General features: G+C 43.2%; 1 protein-coding gene across 7 annotated transcripts in view; it reads left to right on the forward strand.

Moving 5' to 3' along the window:
* The window catches only part of DGKG (diacylglycerol kinase gamma), a 200826-nt gene that overhangs the window by 158919 nt on the left and 20902 nt on the right, over positions 1–21005 (forward strand). For all 7 annotated transcript variants that reach the window (XM_070406629.1, XM_070406632.1, XM_070406630.1 and 4 more), the window contains 2 exons: positions 16982–17102; positions 19305–19365. In XM_070406629.1, coding sequence (XP_070262730.1) covers positions 16982–17102; positions 19305–19365 — 182 coding nt within the window. The remainder of the gene's footprint in view (positions 1–16981; positions 17103–19304; positions 19366–21005) is intronic.

A 21005-nucleotide genomic window follows, 5' to 3' on the forward strand; every position in this document is an offset into this window, starting at 1 on the left:
CTCGGGCTCTAACAACCTGTAATTCTAATGTTATTTGTTGTCACTGTGCTGAAGTGTGTTTGGCTATTGCTGCCAATGTGGGGGTTACACAGAGCCGGCTGTCCAGTGAAGCAAGGTGAGGAAAAGGGTGCCTAAGTCTTGAATCAGGTGAAGCACCAAGGGCATAGCACAAAACTGGATCAGTCCCTGGGAGGTTGGAGAGCAAAGCTCTGGACAGCTCTGACATTGTTTATCTCTAGCCCCACCCTAGATATGAAGGTGCAGAGACTTCCAGAACATTTTCTCAAAACTCTTCACTGAGGCTCATATCTGCCCCCAACCAGCCTTCAGGTTCGAGCCAGCAGCAACCTTGAGGCTGTGTCACCCATACTTGGCCCATCTGACTATTTGATATTAAAGCCACATTACTCTCCATGGTTTTTGTTTTTTTTTTTGTTTGTTTGTTTTTAGCCAATCCCATTCAATTCTAAATAGAGATGGGGAAATTTCCCTAAACCTTCACCAGGTAATAATTTTTGCATTCCTAGTAAACAAAAACAGGGAGACAGACACTGTTAGTTAGTAGAATATATACGTTGAGTCAATTTCCCAATAGTGGGGACACGCTTTATGTCATATTCAATGTACACTTATAAGGCACCTGCCAAGTGCCAGGTATCAGGGAACAATATGAGCAAAAACAGACATAGTCCCCATAGCCAGTAGAGAGTGCAGAAGCCAGCTGTCAATAAAATAATCCCACAGATAGGCACATAACTAAGATCTGTGATAATGCTAAGAAGCAGAGTCTCATGGCTACCCAGGACCTCAACAAGGCCAGCCAGTCAGTATGTGGCTCACAGGTGGGCCTCGCTAGCCCAGTACTCAAACCAATGGAGCAGGCACTCAGAGAGGCTCCCTCCTGGCAACTGCATACAGTCATCCAATCTGCTGCCCAGTTGCTGAGGTCTTGTCTGGGAAGGTGAAAGCCTTCCTGCTTCAAAGTCAGTTGACTTCACTACTTTTGCAGGGCACACATGGTTCAGTTTGCCTGTGTACTGTGCCCACATGGATTTTCATCTTTGTATGGACCATTCCCTGAATCCCAAAGCAAGGGAATGGGATGCCATCCAGCCATCTGAGAGTCACACTCCCAGGTGGGGAACTAGAGCTCAGAGGAGACAACAAAATAATTGCAAGCACATGAGTTCATTGTTTCTCCGGCTTTCTTTTCACTTGTGTGAAACCGTAACAGAAAGTGGCCTGTTGGGTTCAGGAGCTGTCCAGGGTTGTAGGTTCCCAATTTCCACATTCAATACAGATTTGACCAGAAAGACTATCATAGTGAGCAGAGTGGGCCACTCACTGCTCATTTAGGTTGAGAGAAAATAGAATTGTTCCTAGAAAGTGTGCATTTCATAGAGGTCTCTCTGCCCAAGGTCTCTCGGGGGGCTGAGATACAATAAGATGAGTGAACCTTAAAGAGCCTGCGGGGGGATGGGGGGAAGGATATTTTGAGGGGGACTCTCCTCAGCTCTGAGAAGTAACCATGGCAACAGATACATCATTGCTCTTAAATGCATGCAGGCCTACTGAGAGACTTTGCTTTATTTTTTTTATAGGAAATCACAACTTTTTCATTCAGTCCTTCAAGTACCCATGTTGGAATCAACATGCCTCAAAGTAGGCATTATCTTTCCCCTCTTTACACACCCGACCCACCTCCTACAACCCACTGCCCCTCTCTACATTCCCTGCCTTGTTAATGATATCACCTGTTGACCAAGCTAGAGACCCAGAGTCATGCATTTGCTCTGGAAGCTGGCCCAGAAGGTTCACCTTCCCTCTGCCTCCTGTTCTTAGTCTCCCAAGCCCCTATCTTTTCCCAGCTGACTCAACATCAGGCCGTCGCTCTTGTGGCATCTGGCAGGGACTGCCTGCTAGACTCTGCAGTTTAGACCAGGCATGCTCTTGCAGCTTCCAAATGAAGGCCATACAACCTGTTCTCAGATGCCTGTTTCTACAGAAATTAAGATGTTTTCTACGTATTACTGAAATCCTGGTATCAGATGTCTCTTAGAAATGTAGAGATCATTTTATCCTCTAGATAAAGAAAGTGAGAACCAGCAAGGTGAAGTGGCTTGCCTTTGGCCAAAACCAGACTGAAATGCAAGTCTTTTAGATCACACAGGCCAGCCCTAGGTCCACTAGAGCAGGGGTTTGGCAAACTTTTTCTGTAAAGGACCACATAGTAACTATTAAAATAAGCTCTGCAGGCTATATAGTTTCTGATGCAACTACTCAACTCTGTCCATTTGCGCAAAAGCAGCTGTGTACAATACATGAACAAGTGGGCATGGCTGTGTCCCAACTCGTTTATTGACACAAACAAGCAGCAGGCTGAATTTGTCTCTCGAGCTGTGGTTTGCCAATCCCTGCACTAGAACCTCTAATAGTCCACACCCAGCAGCACTGGCATTGCCTGAGAATATAAAAAAATGCATACTCTCAAGTCCCAGGCCAGACCTCCTGCAGCAGAATCTGTGTTTCAACAAGATTCCCTGTGATACTAAAGTTTGAGAAGCACTTCCCTGGTAAGCTGGCTAATTCCCTAATAATGCCAGAAAGAAACTATGTATTAGAAAAAGGAGCCCGGGGGAGGTTAATTGACCTATCCAAGGTCACATGAATAAATGGGTCTGACTAGAGGCTAAGTCCTAGGGTTTCAAACACAGAGTTCTTTTCTACACCAAACTCCCATTTATGGCTGGCCCTAACCCAACTGGAATTCACTGGAAATTCAAAGAAAGCAATCATTCATTCTTCTTCAGCTGACTTCTAAATCAAGAGGACTCACACTCACACTATCCCCCAACCCAAAGACCTGGAGGGGCTGTCAAGGTTGAAGTGTGCCTCCAGGCTGCTCAGCATCTGCAGAAGGAAAACTTGCTCACACAGGTCCAAGCTGGAGTTAAACTCCAACTTAATTCCTGCCTTAGGAGGTTTGCTTCTCAAAATAGAACCACAGAGCCAAGGAACCTTTCATTTTTCATATGCAGAAGAAACTTCTAGCCTAGCTCTTTGGCAGGCCTGGACACTTTACATTTTTCCTTCCTGTGCTTGCCTCATCTTGGCCCGCGCACCAGCCCCTGTTCCCTGGTCGCAGTTCTGCTATTTTATATGGGGCACCTCCTAAGACCCAGTCCACAGCAAAATTCCATGCTGGCCACACAAACAATACACAATAGAGCCTAGATTCAAGCCTGCCTTCAAGAACCTCCAGCAGCGCTCCAGATGCTGTAGAGCAGGGGTCCTCAAACTTTTTAAACAGGGGGCCAGTTCACTGTCCCTCAGACCGTTGGAAGGCCGGACTATAGTTAAAAAAAAACTATGAACAAATTCCTATGCACACTGCACATATCTTATTTTGAAGTAAAAAAACAAAACGGGAACAAATACAATATTTGTATTTGCATATGGCCCGCGGGCCGTAGTTTGAGGACCCCTGCTGTAGAGAATGCAAGCAAGAGTGCCACATGGTCTAGCTAGGCCTTCAGTAGTTCACAGTATACATGGAGGAAATACATGTGGAACAATCATGTTAGCACTGGTATTAGAGGCAAGCACCATGGAGCAGCAGAAATAGAGTATCATAAGAGTGTGGGAGCCCTAACCGGTTTGGCTCAGTGGATAGAGCGTCAGCCTGCGGACTGAAGGGTCCCAGGTTCGATTCAGGTCAAGGGCATGTACCTTGGTTGCGGGCACATCCCCAGTAGGGGGTGTGCAGGAGGCAGCTGATCAATGTTTCTCTCTCACTGATGTTTCTAACTCTCTATCCCTCTCCCTTCCTCTCTGTAAAAAAATCAATAAAATATTTAAAAAAAAAAAAGAGTGTGGGAGGTAAGAAAAAAAAGGGGCCCTCCTTAGGAACTCTATCCCCAGCTGCCCAGCACTGTGCCATGCACCTAGAAGTGATCAATGAATATTTGATGAATGAATGAATGAATGAATGAACAAAATATACTGATAATGTGCTGTGTGTGCAAATACTTGAAGCTGGAAAGGATTTGAAAAAACAACGAATGAGAGAAGGGGAAGATGGGCCAGGGAACTAGCACACAGAATTAGCAAAAACAAGGCCATGGAATTTGTTGTCCATGATTCTTTGAACAGGAAGAGATGAAGGGTTTTAAGCCAGGAGCAATAAGAGGTGATAGAGTGTGCAGTTTGGATTAAAGAAAGAGTAAAGGAACTTGTAGCAAGGAACCAGTTAGGAGGCTGATGCAAAAGATAGACTTACAACTCTAAGGCCTTGAACTGGGAGTCAATGGCCCAAAAAGGAAGAATGGACAAAGTCAACAGGAAGTGGGAGACATACAAAGGGGACACTGCCAAGTGGGAGATTCCTCCCTCCCCACAAAACAGCCAACAGGACCCCAGCATCTACCTGCAAGCTCAGCCTCCACTTGTCTGCCTCTACACCCAACCCCCTCCCCAATACCAGCAGCTCCTGTTCAGAGAATGGATGCCCTTAAACAGGGGCCTGCATCTTTTCCACCTCCCGCATGCTGCTGGCACCCATCTCTTCCCATTTTCAGGCCAATGCATTCACCATTTGTTAAGCACCTACTTGAAGTTAGCACTAGATGCTAGAAACATTTCACATTCATCATCTTACTTTAATCCCCGACAGAGAGACTTTATAATTAGAAAAATGAGGCCCAGGGAGGTTAATTGACTTGTCCAGGGCCACACTAATTGGTGGATCTGGGACTAGAGCCAAGTGCTAGAATTCCAGACATGGCATTCTTCCCATACACATCACAGTACCCTCCCCCCGCCTCCCCATTTCTGGCTGATCCTGACCCCACACCCAGAAAAAACCCCTCCTGATTGCAACTCGCCTCTGGCTTTGCCTTTCTGAGGCAGGTGGGTGTTGTGCGCATCTCTCCAAGCTGGAATGCGCATGGTCAATGTAGATCTCTGCTGTGGGCCTTACGTGTCTCATGCCTGAGAATCCGGTTTGAGCTGAACTACAAAACCTCACCACGGATTGATTTTATTACATACACTATGCCTGAAATTGAAGCTTCTTGAGCTAAGTGAGCAAAGGAATGCCTGATAAAACCCCACATTCCACTTAATAGGATTGTGTTACCAAGAATCCTGAGAGGAGTTGAGACGAGGTTCACCCCACACCATGCTCACTTCCCTGGCTTCAGACACCCTATCACTTGAAGAGCGTTTGTCTCTGCCTTGAGTCCTTCATTCTGAGCTTATTTTTGGAGTCAGTGAGATTAGAACTCCAGCTTTCCCACTTGCCAGCGTTATGATATTAGGCAAGTTCCTCCACTTCTCTGAGTTTCAAAGAAGTTGTTGCTGCTGTTTTTGTTTTTGTTTTAATATTGGGATAATAGTTTCTACCTGTGACAGAATTGCCAAAGGATTAAAAGCTTCAACCTTTGTAAAGCTAGAGGCCTGGCCTAGAGTCCGTGCCCAGTAATAGCCATTCTCTTCACCCCTCATTGGAACCACCAGGTCAAGATTCCCTGTAGCTCTACTGTCTCCCAGGCCGTACAAGACATTCTCACCCTTGGTTTTCATTAGAGGCATGACAATATCAGACCTTGATTTCAGAGCCATTTCCAAGGGATCCTGTCTTCCTGAGAAATTCCCCACCACACACTCCCTGCACACTGCTTCTCTCCTGACCTTAGCATAGAGAGGTTTGGGAGTCCCCTCCCCAATGTACAGAGCCTTCACTAGAACCCTGCCTCACCCCGGAAGAGAGAACCATGCAGAATGGAGGATCCCTGCCCCTCTGCTCAAGCTGGCTTTCAGGAACCAACACAATAGTCATTGTGAGCCAGCACTCTCTCAGTGTAGGGTTGTACTGAACGTTCTGTCTTCTGAGTATTGTGAGGAACGGCGAGGACTGCTGCCAACTTGCTCTTGACCCAGACACTCAGGAAATCCAGCCTCCACTGCCCTTGCTGGAGGAGCTCAGACAGACCTCAAGGATAAAATGCTCCCCATCCCAATATGGGAAAATGGAGGCCCTGAAGGGGGAAGCAACTTGCTTAAGGTCACAAAACTAGATAGCCAGAGCAGAGACCGAAATCCCTGCCCCTGCCTGGTAGGCCGACACATTCCCTCTCCCTTGACCCTGCATCCTCTCACCTCTTCAGAAAGCAGGGGCTCTTGCTGGTTCTCCTTTCTGCCCACTTCCATCTGGATTATCCAGAGTCCAAGACCACGTCTATGCCCTGATGTGGCTTCACAGACCCCTGGGAGCAGAAGAAACCTAAAAGCCAGGGTAATGAGGGGAGGGCACAAAAGCAACTCCCCTCAGAAGGGGTGCCCACTTGGACCAGGGCTGTCAAATCCATGCCTGAGAGATCTTCAGATCCTACTCTGCTCCTTCCTTGCTCAGCCCAGGAACGAGAAAAGGCCTGATCCTTGTGTGGTTGTGTTGCACACACAAGAGAAGAAAAGGAGCTCATTTCCAAATAAAAAGCTGAGTATCCTCCCTGCTTTTGAGTAAAGTAAGTAGAACTAGGGCTATTTTACTCACCAGGAGTGGCAGTCACCCTAAAATTTCAAGGTTACAGTATCCCTGCCCTTCATGGAATCCCTGCCCCTCTTTTCCATGGCACTCTATTCTCCCCCACCTCCTCCCTCTTCCCCTAGCCATCATCCTCTTTCATCTCCTACAACTCCACTTCCTCCTCCTGCACTAACTTCTCTGAGTTACATTAATAACCAACTGCAGAAGGCCATGCACTTACTGTGTAGCAAATTAGAATTTCCTGAGGATGTCCCTTCCTACGAAAATATACATCACAATCACAGCAACTGTTTCTTGAGGGCCTGTGTGTGCTCTCTGTGCAGGACAGTTGATGGCATCACAACAACCCTGCCAGTGAGCTTTTATATCCATATTTTCCAGATAAGAGACAGACTCAGAGAAGTTAAGTAACTTCTTCCAAGGAAATAAGACTAATGAGTGCCAAGTAAAAGGATTCAGACCCACGTCTATCCCAAGCCCACAGTCTAACCTCACAGCCTGTCTCAGGAGCAGTTCTTTATGTTGTGTTTACAGAATGCCAGGGAATGAGCCCTCTTGCCTGTGTAGTTGGCTGGCCAGGTGCTGTCTGCCTCTATCCCAGTGGTTCTCAACCTTCTGGCCCTTTAAATACAGTTCCTCATGTTGTGACCCAACCATAAAATTATTTTTGTTGCTACTTCATAACTGTAATGTTGCTACTGTTATGAATCATAATGTAAATATCTGATATGCAGGATAGTCTTAGGCGACCCCTGTGAAAGGGTCGTTCGACTGCCAAAGGGGTCGCGACCCACAGGTTGAGAAGACAGGATAGAGTCTATCCTGTGCCTGAGTTAAGCTTTCTAGGGAAAGCATTGGTCAGAGACTATTCTTCAGGTTAGTTATGGGTGGTTTACCTGAGGGCCTGGTGCTTTGAGAAGCCAGGTGGGAACATGGGGGCTGGGGATCCTGTTTGGCCAGTTACAGCCTTCCTTTCTTGCTCACCTTTTGTGCCCAAGGAAACTGCAAAGACCCCTCCCCTTCAGAAGGTCAGGAAACAGTCTTTTGGGGTTCTTTCCATCTCCCTACCCTCGGGCTATTTTCAGGCTACCATGCTCCTAAGCCAGCTTTGAAGCTCTAAAGCTGAGAGCAGCCTTTCATCTATACAATCCAGACCCAGTGGGAAGCTTAGACAGGGCTGATCAGTGCATGGCTTTGTTGGGCTTTGGGTGCTGAGCCGGCCGCCAAGGGCACGTGGCCCATCTCCATGGAAATTAGGAGTCAGGAGATGAGGCTGAGGTGACGCCTGCCACAGTCTTGGCAGGCCAAGTCTGAGAGAGGCCTGCCAGCTACACTCACCTGTCTAGACTGTGGGGACCGAACCTGGCCCCACCACAAGGCAGAGCTGGGCTTGATCCTTCCTTTATGAGGAGAGTAAGAAGCTCTCACACAACCCCAGTGCATGTCAGCTTCTAAGTAGCACAGTAATAAGGCCATTACTGTTGCTATTTACAAAACAGCCTCACATTCTGTAACTCTTTTTGCCCTCAAAATAATCCACAAAGTAAGTTTTATTATTGTCCCCAGCATGGGGGAAATTTTGTTCCCAAAAAAATTTACACAGGGGTGGGAAAAAGTAGGTTTACAGTTGTGAGTACGCAAAACAGAGTTTATTTTTGTATTCTTATTTATTCTTGTATTATATATTTTTTTCCATACAAACATCTCTCTAATCATCAGAAAGATGCAAATTAAAACCACAAGAAGATATCACCTCACACCTGTCACAATGGCTATCATCAATAAATCAATAAGTGCTGGCAAGGATGTGGAGAAAAGGGAACCTTCGTACACTGTTGGTGGGAGTGCAGTCTGGTGTAGCTACTGTGGGAAACAGTATGGAGTTTCCTCAAAAATTAAAAATGGGGCTGCCTTATGACCCAGTGATTCCACTTCTCAGGATATATCTGAAGAAACCCAATTAGAAACACTGATTAGAAAGAATATAGGCACCCCTATGTTCATAACAGCATTATTTACAATAGCCACAATTTGGAAGCACCTAAGTGCCCATCAGTAGATAAGTGGATACAAAAGCTGTGGTAACACACTGGAATACTACTTGGCTGTTAAAAAAAATAAAGAAGAAGGAAATCTTACCTTTTGCAACAAAATGGATGGACCTGAAGAGTACAAAGCTAAGTGAAATAAGCCAGTCAGAGAAAGACAAATACCATATGATTTCATGTATATGTGGAATCTAATAAACAAAATAAGCAAACAAACAAAATAGAAACAGATTCAGATACAGAGAACAGACTGTCAGCTGTCAGAGGGGAAGGGAATGGAGGGCAGAGTGAAACAGGTGAAAGGATCAAACAAAACAAAAAATAAGAAGAGGAAATTTGGGCACATGGACACACCAGGAATTTGCAAATTTGCATTCACAGAGGAAAGACCAATGAAGAGGCAGCAATGGGGTGGCCATCTGCAAACCAAGGAGAGAGGCCTCAGAGAAATCCTTCCTGCACCTTGTTCTTGGCCTTCCAGCCTGCAGAACTGGGAGAATATAAATTTGTGTTTTTTAAGCCACCCAGCCTGTGGGATTTTGTTATGGCAGGCCTACGGACAGACTCAGAGAAAGCAACCTACCGTATATGGACACAGCGATTAAGTTGTTAGCCCCAAACTGAAGAACATGTGCAGAGTTTCTCAGCATTTTCCTTTACCCATATGATTCCATATTTGTCTGTCAAAGGCCATTTATCAAGTAGTGATAACTTTTCCTTTGCATTTCTAATTAATCAAGCACATACCCCTACCAGTAAGAGCTCCAGATCAGCATTAACTAATTAGTGTTATCCACTGAGTTGATATGATTCCAGCCTAAAGAAATGACACCTAGCATCTCAGTTCACCTGTGCTGCTGTAACCCAGGTAAAGGGACAGTGCCCACAGATTTTATTATATGACACAACTACCTGAGGGTAGATGGCAGGCTTCCTCAACACTGTGGTGGGATGGTACAGAAACTCTCTGGTGCCATCACATAGGCAAGATTTCAATACCTCCATTGAGGGTTGCTAGATTTCCTGGGTGGGCCATTGCAGGCCTCAGACCTAAATCCCAGAGTGCATAGAGGGGGAAATGGGGTAGAAGAGGGATTGAGGATAGCAATGCATCCTATTAGGCTAAGGATCTCCCACATTTCCCGAGGTCACCACAAGTGAGGAGCCCAGATCATGACACCTATATATCTTGTGTTTCTTTTGTATCTTAAATGACTGAATTTTCATTAACGTGATCCAGCAGCCAAGATAAGAATGATCATAAACATCATGCATTAAAGGCGGCAAAAACCAGACTGGGTAATCATCATGTTATATGCAGATTAAATGAGCTAATTCATGGAAAGCCTATTACCCAGTTCAATCAAGGCAAGTAGTCATTATCATCATCATCATCATTATTGATTATTAACCATTACCTTTTTCCTCTTTCAGGCCAAATCTGTCAAGGTCTTTGGCACTAAAGTTATTCAGTTTATTCAACAAAAATATATTGGGAGTCTTTTATATGCCAAGGGCCGAGCTAGTTGCTATGGATGCAAAGAAATAAAATAAGAGAACAGCCCTGCCTGCAGCTCTCAGTGGATTTGGGAGAGTTAGATGACCAGAAAAATTGTCATGGTGAGACCTACCATCTAAGCACAGGAAAAGGAAGAAGCATATTGCCTGGGGTATCCCAGGAGAGAAAAGGGGAATTCTCCAGTCAGAGGGATAGCTGTGCATGGCACAGGGCCAGGTAGCAAATGATCTTGCACTCTTAGCTAAGAAACTAAGACATTGTTCCTTGGACTTCCAGAGCCACCCACGGGTCTTAAGAGGAGAGTAGACAGGTCAGATGTGCCCCTTAAATATGAGAGCTCTGCCAGCTTTACCTGTCACTTTTGAGATCCAACCCCTCCTCCTGACAGTGGGAAGAACTAAAAAAATAAAAGCAAAATGGGGCTGCTGAGATCAAAGAAGTAGGCAAATGAACAGAATCTGGAAGGAGATTAAAGGAGGAAAAACCAGACTAAGCAGGATGCCCAGTTAATCGAAAGCTCACCTGGATTTGCAGCCTCTCCATGGATGTAAGAAAGTATGAGAAACATGGAAGATTTTTTTTTTTTATGTTTTAGCCCAAATATTTTTGTTTGGGACTCTTGTATACAGCTCTAAGAAGGTAGATAGACAATTAGAGATTATTGACAGTTGGCAGGATGAATGTGGCAGAAAAGGAAAGTGAAACTAATATATTTTTAATGTCCACTCTTTCACATACAACTCTGACATTTAATCTCATACCCAAATTTGAGATTAATATCATTATTCCTAATTCCAAATTTTCAAGTGAAGAAGCTCTAGATGAAAACAATCAGGAAGTAACTTGTTGATATTCCTTTTCACTCCAACTCCTGCATGTGTTGGGGCAGTTTTATTGCCTAGAACTCAAGTTATCAAACTTGAGTGCACCCGAGAATCTTCTAGAGGGCTTGTTAGAACACAGAGTATTGGGCACAACCCAGAGTTTCTGACTCAATGGGTCTGGGGTGGGGCCTGAGGATTTACATTTCTAACAAGTTCCCAGGTGACGCTGCTGCTGCTGCTCTGAGACCACACTGTGGAAACCACTGGCCTATGGGGATGACCCATCCAAAAACCTAGCCCAGTGGTTCCGAAACAGTGCTCCATTCTGTAATCTTAAAAAATAAAGAGTGATACCTAGCTCATTCTGATTTAACTGGTGCAAGCTAGGCATCATTATTTGTAAAAACTCTCCAGGTACAGCAAGTCCTCACTTAACATATTTGATAGGTTCTGCCACTTTAAGCAAAATGACTACTATGAAAGCAGTTTTACCATAGGCAAACTGATATAAACAAGAGTTAAGTTCCTGTGGCATTTCATCAGCATTACAATGAAATGAGGTTGGCCAAAACAACATTTTTTGAGGACCTGCTGTAACTCTAACAGGCAGCAAAGTTTAGGAACCACCAAACTTGCCTCACTTCTCCTTAACTCCAATCCTCATCACCACCTTCTACTTCGGCTCCCCACTACTGGGGCCACAGGTGGAATTTCTCACGCACCGGAGCTGCTCTGCTCACAACATCTCTTTCCAACCCTCTTTCTCCCACCGGCTCAGAATACCTGGTCCTTGAACTCATCAAGTCTCTTACTGGCCTTCTCCCTTTCCATTTAGCCCTTTACCTCTTTCCCTATTCAAACTAGGCCCAGTAATTCCTGCAACAATACATTCAGCCCCTTGTTCTTTCTTTGACCATATCTACCTGGGGAAGTTTAAGAAGGAGTACCTAAATCAAACTGCAGGCATGGAAGTCCAAGGACGTTTCTTGAAGTTGATGGCACTTGAACTGAGTTTTGATGGACAGTAAAAAGTGGAAGAGGGCATTTCAAGCAGGGGAACAGCATATGTAGTGGCACAAGGAGGGAGACGGAAGGGTTTACCTGGGAATTCCATGCTGTTGTGTATGTCTGGAGCTGGTACCTAGCCCTACAATGTCAGGAAATAAACTTCACAGGCAGCCTCTTGCCAGTTGGGAATGGGCCTTGGGCATCCAGCCAGGAAATTTACATCATCTTTACAAGTATGAAGAGCGGTTGATAGGTTTTCTCTTAAGGACTTTTAAATTATAACATTGATCATACTTATAGAAAATATGAAACACCTAGAAATGCATAAAGCAGAAAATAACAATCACCTTTAATCTAATTACCCAGAACTCACCACTGTTACATATTTAGGGTAATTTGTCCTTTTCTTCTATGCATATTCTTACATAGTTGAGAGCAGGCTCTTTAAGTAAGTTCATATCCCTCCTTCGCACTTAACATTATAACATACATGTTTAATGTTTTTGAAATTTTGTAAATATTTTAATGGCAGCATAAAATTCTATCATATGGATACCATATAATTGATTTAACTATTTTCATACAGATAGGAATAGGGGAGAGAAGATTTCACTACAGGCATACCTCGGAGATATGGTGGGTTAAGTTCCAGACAGCCAAAGTAAAGCAAGTATTGCAATAAAGCAAGTGCAATCTTTTTGTTGGTGGAGGGTCTTGCCTTCAATTTGTAAAAGAAAAAAAAGGCAATAAAGCAAAGCACAATAAAACAAGGTATGTCTGTGTTACAATTGATGCTACAGTGTTCACATTTGTATGAACTTAGATTCTGTCAATGATTTCTTGTGATCAGTATCAAGAACAAAATGAATGAATCAACTGTATGAAAGTTTCTTCCCAACAAGTTTTCTGCCAGCTTCCACTCATCACAGGTGTGAAAAACTGCACATTTCATCTTCTCTTCACAGCACTTGTGGTTATGACTGAAGGATTTGGGGTGTGGGCACAACACAAGCAGATTTGCATTTATAAAGTTGCATACTGGAGACTGAATCAAGTGGGACAAATCAGAAATGTTATTGTCCTTACTGTCCCTCATTTGCTTCCCCATTTTCCCCTTTCCATTTCCCTGTTCACCGTTTTACTTTCTCAGAGAGTGCATATTAATTGTTCATTGCACTCAAGCACTACGTAAGGCTTTGTAACCAAGAACAGAGCTGAGAGGCCTCGCTCTATAATCACTACAAGCTTGTGCCCAACCCACAGACCCTTTTTTTATAGTTTTGTCAAAAAAAAATCTCTTGCCTGGTCAGTGTGGCTCAGTGGTTGAGCGTTGACCTGTGAACCAGGAGGCAGAGAGGTTCATTTCCATGCATGGGTTACGAGTTCGGTCCCTAGGGGGTGTGCAGGAGGCAGCTGATCAATGATTCTCATCATTGATGTTTCTATCTCTCTCTCCCTCTCCTTTCCTCTCTGAAATCAATAAAAATATATATTTTTTAAATCTCTGGACAGTACTTCTCCTTCGGTATAAATATATATAAGCCTAAGCAACCATTACGACCAAACGACCAGAACAACCAGTCAACCAGTCGCTATGACACGCAATGACCACCAGGGGGCAGATGTTCAACACAGGAGCTTCCCCTGTGAGCTCCCACAGGGGGAGCACTGCTCAGCCAGAAGCCAGGCTCATGGCTGGCTAGCGCAGCTGCAGCAGGGGGAGCCTTTCCCAACTCCACAGCAGCACCGAGATGAGCTCGAAAGGCACCTAGCCTGGCTTGGGCACCTCCCTGGCTGCCTTGCAGCTTGGCGCACTGCTATATCCCCCAAGGGGTCCTGGATTGTGAGAGGGCGCAGGCCAGGCTGTGGGACCCTCCCTGCACAAATCCATGCACCAGGCCTCTAGTTTTTCATATTCTCCAGTAAAACTGCCAAATGGGTTTATTGTTAAATGAATTTCTCTCTTCATCCTGTGACTATCCAAAACCACATATGAACATCCCTGTTCCTGGAATGTTTTTTCTCTTTCTTAACCCAGCAAATTGCCTTGGTAGTCATCCTTCAAGACCTTCCTTAAATGCCCCTGACACCTTCCTTCCAACCTTGACCAGTCAGAATCAGCTACTCAGGCTTCCTTACTCCTATAGTTCAAGTACAGCATTTTCTATACCTAACACTTTTCTCCCTCTTGGCTAAAAAAAAAAATCCTTCCAAACTAAAATATTTTGTACCCCACTTCTTAACAGAGTGCCTGATACTTGGGTTGCTACTCAGTAACTGTTGAATGAATAAATGAGTAAGTAAGTTAATTCCTGTTTTACTAAGGTGCATAGACATTTCATCTTAAATACTAATGAGTTGATAAGTATAAAGAAAATATGGAGCGAATGTGACTTGCTAAAACCACACTCTAAATCATTGGTACCTAAGGTAAAACAGACACCTGGTATACCAGATGTCCTGATCCTGGGTTCTAAGTTCTAAACATTTAATTGTTCTGTGTGCCTGGACATTGGTTTGCATTCTATTCTGTTTCATTTTTAAAAGCAAATTTAATTTGGGTGTAAGTATCTCTGTGCTAGAAACAGTAAAGGGAATTCAGTGATGCCAGTATTTCCAAAGTGTGTTCCTAAGAAAACTACCATGGACTGTTTATAAGCAACACACAAAAGAATGGCCTTGTGGTCCCATATGTTTTGGGAAACAGAGATAAATAGGTTTCTTTACCTCAGAACTTCCTGGTAGCCATTCTAAGAAATTGAAAGAAAAATCAGTTAAGAAATGGTAAAGAGATAGAAGAGCAGTCAGTCTTCCTTCAGTGGTAGATAGGAGTCATCCTAGCCCCTTTATGCTAGGGAAGATTCAGAATACAAATTCAAAGGCAGAATGGCAAAAAGTGTACTGAGAGCCTAGCTCCTACATTTATCTCCTCAGTTCCACATTTGTGCAAGCCCCTGCCCCCCACACACCCACCACGCTGATGAGATCAGCCTTCATTACTTCTCTTCTAGAGCCAAGAAGCAAGGTAATGTGTGGGAAGTGATAACTGTAAGGTAATGTGTGGGAAGTGATAACAACTCTAGAGTTAAAGCCATTCAACAGGAAAATTTGTTAAAAGACCAAGACATTGTAAAAACTGAAACACTTGAGTCCATTAAGTCCTCTGCTTCTTAGAACATCTTGTTACCAGGGAATGTTTCAAGAAGGGAAAAACATTGAACTATCCCACAGCTCTGTCAGATACCAAAGCCTGGTACAAAGAACAACATTTTATAAGACATCTGTCCCTCTGCCACTAGAAAAACTTTTAAAAAGTTCTGCTTCTCTTCCTTTCTTCTACCCCAATATAACTCCTCCACCCTCTTCACGCTGTATATCTGTATATACTTCTCTCCTCCCACCTTTTCCTCCTCCTCCTCCTCCTCCTCCTTCTTCTTCTTCTTCTTCTTCTTCTTCTTCTTTCTCCTTTCTCTCTCTCTCTCTCTCTCTCTCTCTCTCACATAACCCATGTTGATTTCACTGACACTGTTAAAAATGACACAGTAAGCTAAGATTACCAATGGTTATTTAATGCTCTTTGGTAAGAAGAGAACTAATTAAGTGACTAGAGGTTTAGACATGTGTTGTTTATTGGAAGTAAACTCCTTAAGAGAGCCTGGAGCGTTCGCCTAAGCAAACATTGCCCTTCATGACTTCTTGTTCCAAGTCCAAATGAGATGGAGACTTTAAGGAGATAGTATCTTTTCAGAGAGAGAGAGAGAGAGAGAGAGAGAGAGAGATACCCGAGAAGGAGAATGGGAGTGCCATGGATGTAGAGGGGGACACTATATACCTGTTACAGAAAGACTAAAGTAATTTGTGTATCTGTTGGCAGTTGATATTCATCAATGATTACCAGTAGGTTAGACATTAGCAATGTTGACACATTTGTGGTCAGCACAATGGTTTGTTTAACTGTCTTCACTACAAATACATCCATCAAGAGAATGTTTTTTAAACAATAGTCTTTTAAACAAAAAAAAAGTAAAAACAAACCCAAATATCTGCTTGCCAATGCTAATAAACATTATTGCAATATATCAGGAGGTTCCTTAGAAGACAGAAGCCATCTGTTAAGTAAACAAAAAAATTAACAGACACCATTTTTTAGTTTGTGGATATTAACAGGATGTTAGTGATTAGCTACAACCTATGAAAAAAGTGCCTTTGCTGTAGTAGGCAAAAGAATGGAAGCTTTTAAAGAGTCTGCATTTTTATTTTGTTTCTGTTTTAAATAAATAAAAGTTGTGTTGTAAAAGTGAGACTTGGGCCCAACATCAAATCTTAAGACTTCCATTGCTTTCACAATAAATTGGGCAGGCACAATCTAAGCCTCAGGAACTTGAAAAAAGGACCTCTTCCAGGTGTCAAATCAGAAGTTACTGCCACTGTGGGCGGTCGTCGATATTATGTGACTCTGAGTCTGACACTAATATTTTCTGTTCCTCTTTTTCTACTGTGGACCCAGAATAATCTGGTGTAGGTAAAATATTCTTTTCCTTGGCTCAGATTAGGCACCTGGTGTCCTGAAAGAGGTCACTGATTTCCCCAAGGATGTCCAAGGAGGTTGGCTCACCACTGGCTTACCATAGACCAAAACTGAGGTTAATTAACCATCAGTCATCATCAGTAGGGCCAAGATGTTATTCAGACATTTAGAGAAGAGAAACTTGATCCAGCTATGAATAATGGTCTTCATCAACATTCCTCCCTATATTAATCCCAATCCAATGTCTTTTTAGCTTGAAAATAACTTCAGAAATAGCTCAGTTCATCTTTAATATTACTCCACATCAATGCCTTTTTTCACTAGAACTGGGTTTCTGTTCATGAAAAGGTACATTTAATGGCCTTTGAAGAAATTTCCTATTCAGAATGAGTATGAAAATGCTATTTGGTGGGAGATGAAGAGATATTGGCAGATCTGGGTAGGCCAAAACCTGCCTGAGGAGCACAGAGATGTATATGTACTGCTTTTGCTTTTCTCACTCTGCAGACCTCAGTGACCAGCTTCTTGAAGTGGTGGGACTAGAGGGAGCCATGGAGATGGGGCAGATCTACACTGGCCTGAAGAGTGCGGGCAGGAGGCTGGCCCAGTGCTCCTCTGTCACCATCAGGTATGCTTCCACATCACCCAGCATCCTCCAAGTCTCCCGATTTGTTCCTAGATTTAAGTGCAGGAAGCATGGGGGGGGCGGGGTGGGGGGCGGGCAGAAGCTTGATAACATTTATAAAGAATGTCTTTCTTTGGAGACCATTTCCCAAAGTAGATATAATGCAGTCACCCAGGACATAAACTAGAGGGTCTACCACAACCAATTTGCGGTTGTCTTAGAATGAATTGATGAAATTCTCTAAGCAGGAGTATAAGACTCCTTGCCTTTTTATATTTACAAATTAAAATGTTAGCTGTATGTCGGAGGGCACACTCTGACAAAAAGCAGGCTTTCTGCTCTGCTCTTTCTTGGATAGTGGCCTTAGAAACACTATTTTCTATATGCCTTTGTAGAGCTAAACCATCAACATCAGGAAACCCATTATAATTGACTAAGAGGATGATGGTTCTTCAGGGTGTGGACCATTAGTCATCCACTGCAGGCGCCTAGAAGAGAAGGAGTCTAAAGGAGGGGATCCTGTGATTTGGATTGCTTCTGTTTAATCAGTGCAACTAATCAGCTTTTTCTCCACCTGATTATTTCAGAAGTCTTTGTTCCTTTCCTTTTTCCATTCAATTTCTGCAGATAAAATCTATTAGTGTGCCTTGGGGACTTCCTAGAGGGGACCACAGCATGCAGGTTTCCCAAAGATATTTGACCACAGAATCCTTTTCTCCAAGAACCTCTTGGGCAAGTGTCCTCAGAGCACACTTATGGAAACCCTGCTCTTGACACTCCCTGCATGCCTCCGAATGGTCCCCTGAAATTGTTCCTTGATGTCTCTTAGCTGAAGGTCTATCTCACGAACCTCTTTTCTTCATTCTGTCCCTGTGTCTTCTCTGTCTTTTCTGTTATTTCCCCAAAGCTTTGCTCCTCTTTCTCTCTGGGCTGTTGCTGTGCTGGGTCCTCTGCTTTCCAGACAAATCTCTTCCTTCCCTGTCCAGTCACCATGACTCTAGTATTGGGTAGGTCCAATCAGCACATCTAAGCTATAACTTATGTAGACCACAAAGAATGTAACATCTTAATCCTGGAAGAATTTTTAAAAATCCATGTAAAAGAAGGAAGACTTTCTCTTTATATTCAGTAGACTATTTCGAGATAGAAACAGAGTGGGTGAGCCAGGAGCTCCATCCTCCTGGGCATTTTCCAGATTCTCTCCTCAGTCCCCAAAACAGAAATCCACTCTCTCCTCTTATTACTTGTTTGACTATTAGGTTTATTGTTGTTCTTGTTGTTGTTTTAAATATCCCCAGGGTCAGTCAGATAATGATCAAATTAAAACACAACTTGCCTCCCACATTTTATAGTTTCAAATACAGGGCAGTTGTCAGGTGAGGGCTTCCTGTCCAGTGGGTGGCAACTGTTCCCTGCTCACCCAGACCAGAGACCTCTGGGAGGACCTGCCTTTTCTCCCAAAGGTGAGGTAGTATGAATTCACAACTCTTTAACAGAAGAAAGATCGAAGACCTCGTCTCTCTCCTTTTGACAATACACTTGCCAGAGAAGCTTTGTCCCAAACAAAAAAGCAACACTGTCTCCTCTCCTCTCTTCCTACCAATGGAGACAATATTCCCAATGACCCCATTTCCCAGTTCGTGCAACCAGATAAAGGAGGGGGTGGTTAGGATCAGAGGCAAGGCAAGACACACTCATATCTGAGCTGTACCTTGTACAAGTTGGAGACATTATATCATTGACACAATGCAACTTCTCACTCAACATAGAAACCAGGCCTTTTCCCATTTCATAGCCTTTCCCATTTCAGTGAAGTTTTTGGCACCATCTGCAGGCCCTCTGCCTGATTGTTTGAGGGTCTGTTCAGCAGTTATGCTGCTATGCTTGTTAGCCACTGTTTCCCAGGCTTCTGTGGACTTCACTGCTCACCCAGGGCAGTGTTTCTCAAAGTAGGGTCTGAAGACCAAAACAACAAAATCACCCATAGTACTTATCAAAATGTAATCTCCTGGACCTGGAAAGTCAATATCCTTGACGTGGGCCTGGGAATTTTTTTTAATAACCCCCGCTCCCCAAGACAGTCTTAGAGAACCAATCCTATGTGGGCAGATAAGGACTTCCCACTTCAGTTTCCCTGGCGGGGACAACCCTGATTCTCTGACTCTAAGAAGCTCACTGTGTTATCTTGGTTCTCCGGGGTTCCAGGACAAACAAGCTGCTGCCGATGCAAGTGGATGGAGAGCCCTGGATGCAGCCACCTTGCACGGTAAGTTTTCCTGGTCTTTGAGGCGAGGATGAGAAGCTTTATTTGGGATCTTTTGGGAGCACTGACCTAATATGAAATCACTGAATCTCAGAGTTGCACAGGCTTTGAGAAATCATCCTCTCTTTCACTTTGTTCATCCATCCATTCATTTACCTGCCAAGCTTTTATTGAATACCTGCTATGTTTCAGGCACTTGTGAGGCATCAGTTCCAAAACTCACAAATGAAAGCTCACGATTCTTCTGAGACTTCGTTTATACTATCCTTGAGAGCCTCAGCTTGAATCATTGCAGTGGCAGGGAATTTACCGCATCAAAAGAAAGACTGTTCTGCTGATGAACAAGTCTAATTGTTAGAAAGTGCTTCTTTATGTTGAAGTCAAATCTGCACACTTAACCTAGAACTTCCAACAAGTCACCCATGCGAGCTCCTGCGGGGGGAATTCCCATAGTGCATGGACACACTCATCATGAGTTCACCACAGCCTTGAGGACCTGTATGAGAACTCCACTGAAAGAGTAACCACATGAGTTATCTATTTTGGTTACGGTGTTCACCTAGCACTTAACGCTGTGCCTGGTTTTCTAATAGTTGTGCAATAATGTTTGTTGAACAGTGAACAAAGGACTGAACAACTGAACAAACAAAAACAAAGGGCACATCTTCATTCCCTTTATACTATGTTAGCTCTCCACTTAGCTATAGGAGCCAGGCAACCTGTCTCTTAGTTTCTTCTCTGCTGAAACCCAGCTAGAAACTCTATGGTGAAGAGAAACCACTGTCTTGCTGTTCGGGAACCAGGGTCTTCATGAGATATTACATTAATAATATTCTCTATACTATCATGAGACAAATCTCAAAAGACAAAAGTAATATTTCTAAGCTTTCTCACTCTGGTAAGTATTCAGATGCCGCAATAACCTGGTGTTTTGAGCCCTTCGGAACATCAAGTGGTCTTCCACTAGAAAAAGGGTTTTCATGAGATTTCATGCATCACAGCACAAAAGAATTTTTGATAAAAACTGAATACAGTTAAATTAAAATGAAGTTTTAAAAAACTGTTAAATACAGTTATACAAATAAATGCAAATGGATCATTCTTTGCAAGAGATGATACATAATGGAAGCATTAGTAACATGGATCCCAAACCTAAAGTTCTATTAAACAATGCTGAAAGCATTTATGAGACATTGTTGAAGGAATAATAAAGATATGTTAAATTTTTCATTGTATTTTTTCATTTTGGCAATTTAAAAGAGTTTCTCAGAAGAAACTTTTAATAACTAAATAATCCTTTAGTGAAACTAAAAACAGGGCACACACTTTTCAAATCTGGGAGAATTTAAAATTTATGAACCTTATCAATGTAGCAAAAACAGAAAGCAAATAATAAGCAAACATTAAAAAATTTTTTGAAGTATGATGAAAGAGGTTGAGACTAAATACATCAATAATGACAAAAAATATATGTTAAAGTCTCCTAACAAAAGGGGATTAGAAATTAAAATGTAATGTTATGCTTATAAGAGATATACCTAAAACAAAAGGATATATATATATTTATTTGTCATATCCTCTTTTAGGCATAGAGAAATTAAAAGAAATAAATGTATTGTTAATTATATTAATTTTAGACAAAC

This window comes from Myotis yumanensis, unplaced genomic scaffold, assembly GCF_028538775.1.
Source record: "Myotis yumanensis isolate MYYU_CA2020_CCGP unplaced genomic scaffold, mMyoYum1.0.hap1 SCAF_2, whole genome shotgun sequence".
Classification (NCBI taxonomy): Eukaryota; Metazoa; Chordata; class Mammalia; order Chiroptera; family Vespertilionidae; genus Myotis; species Myotis yumanensis.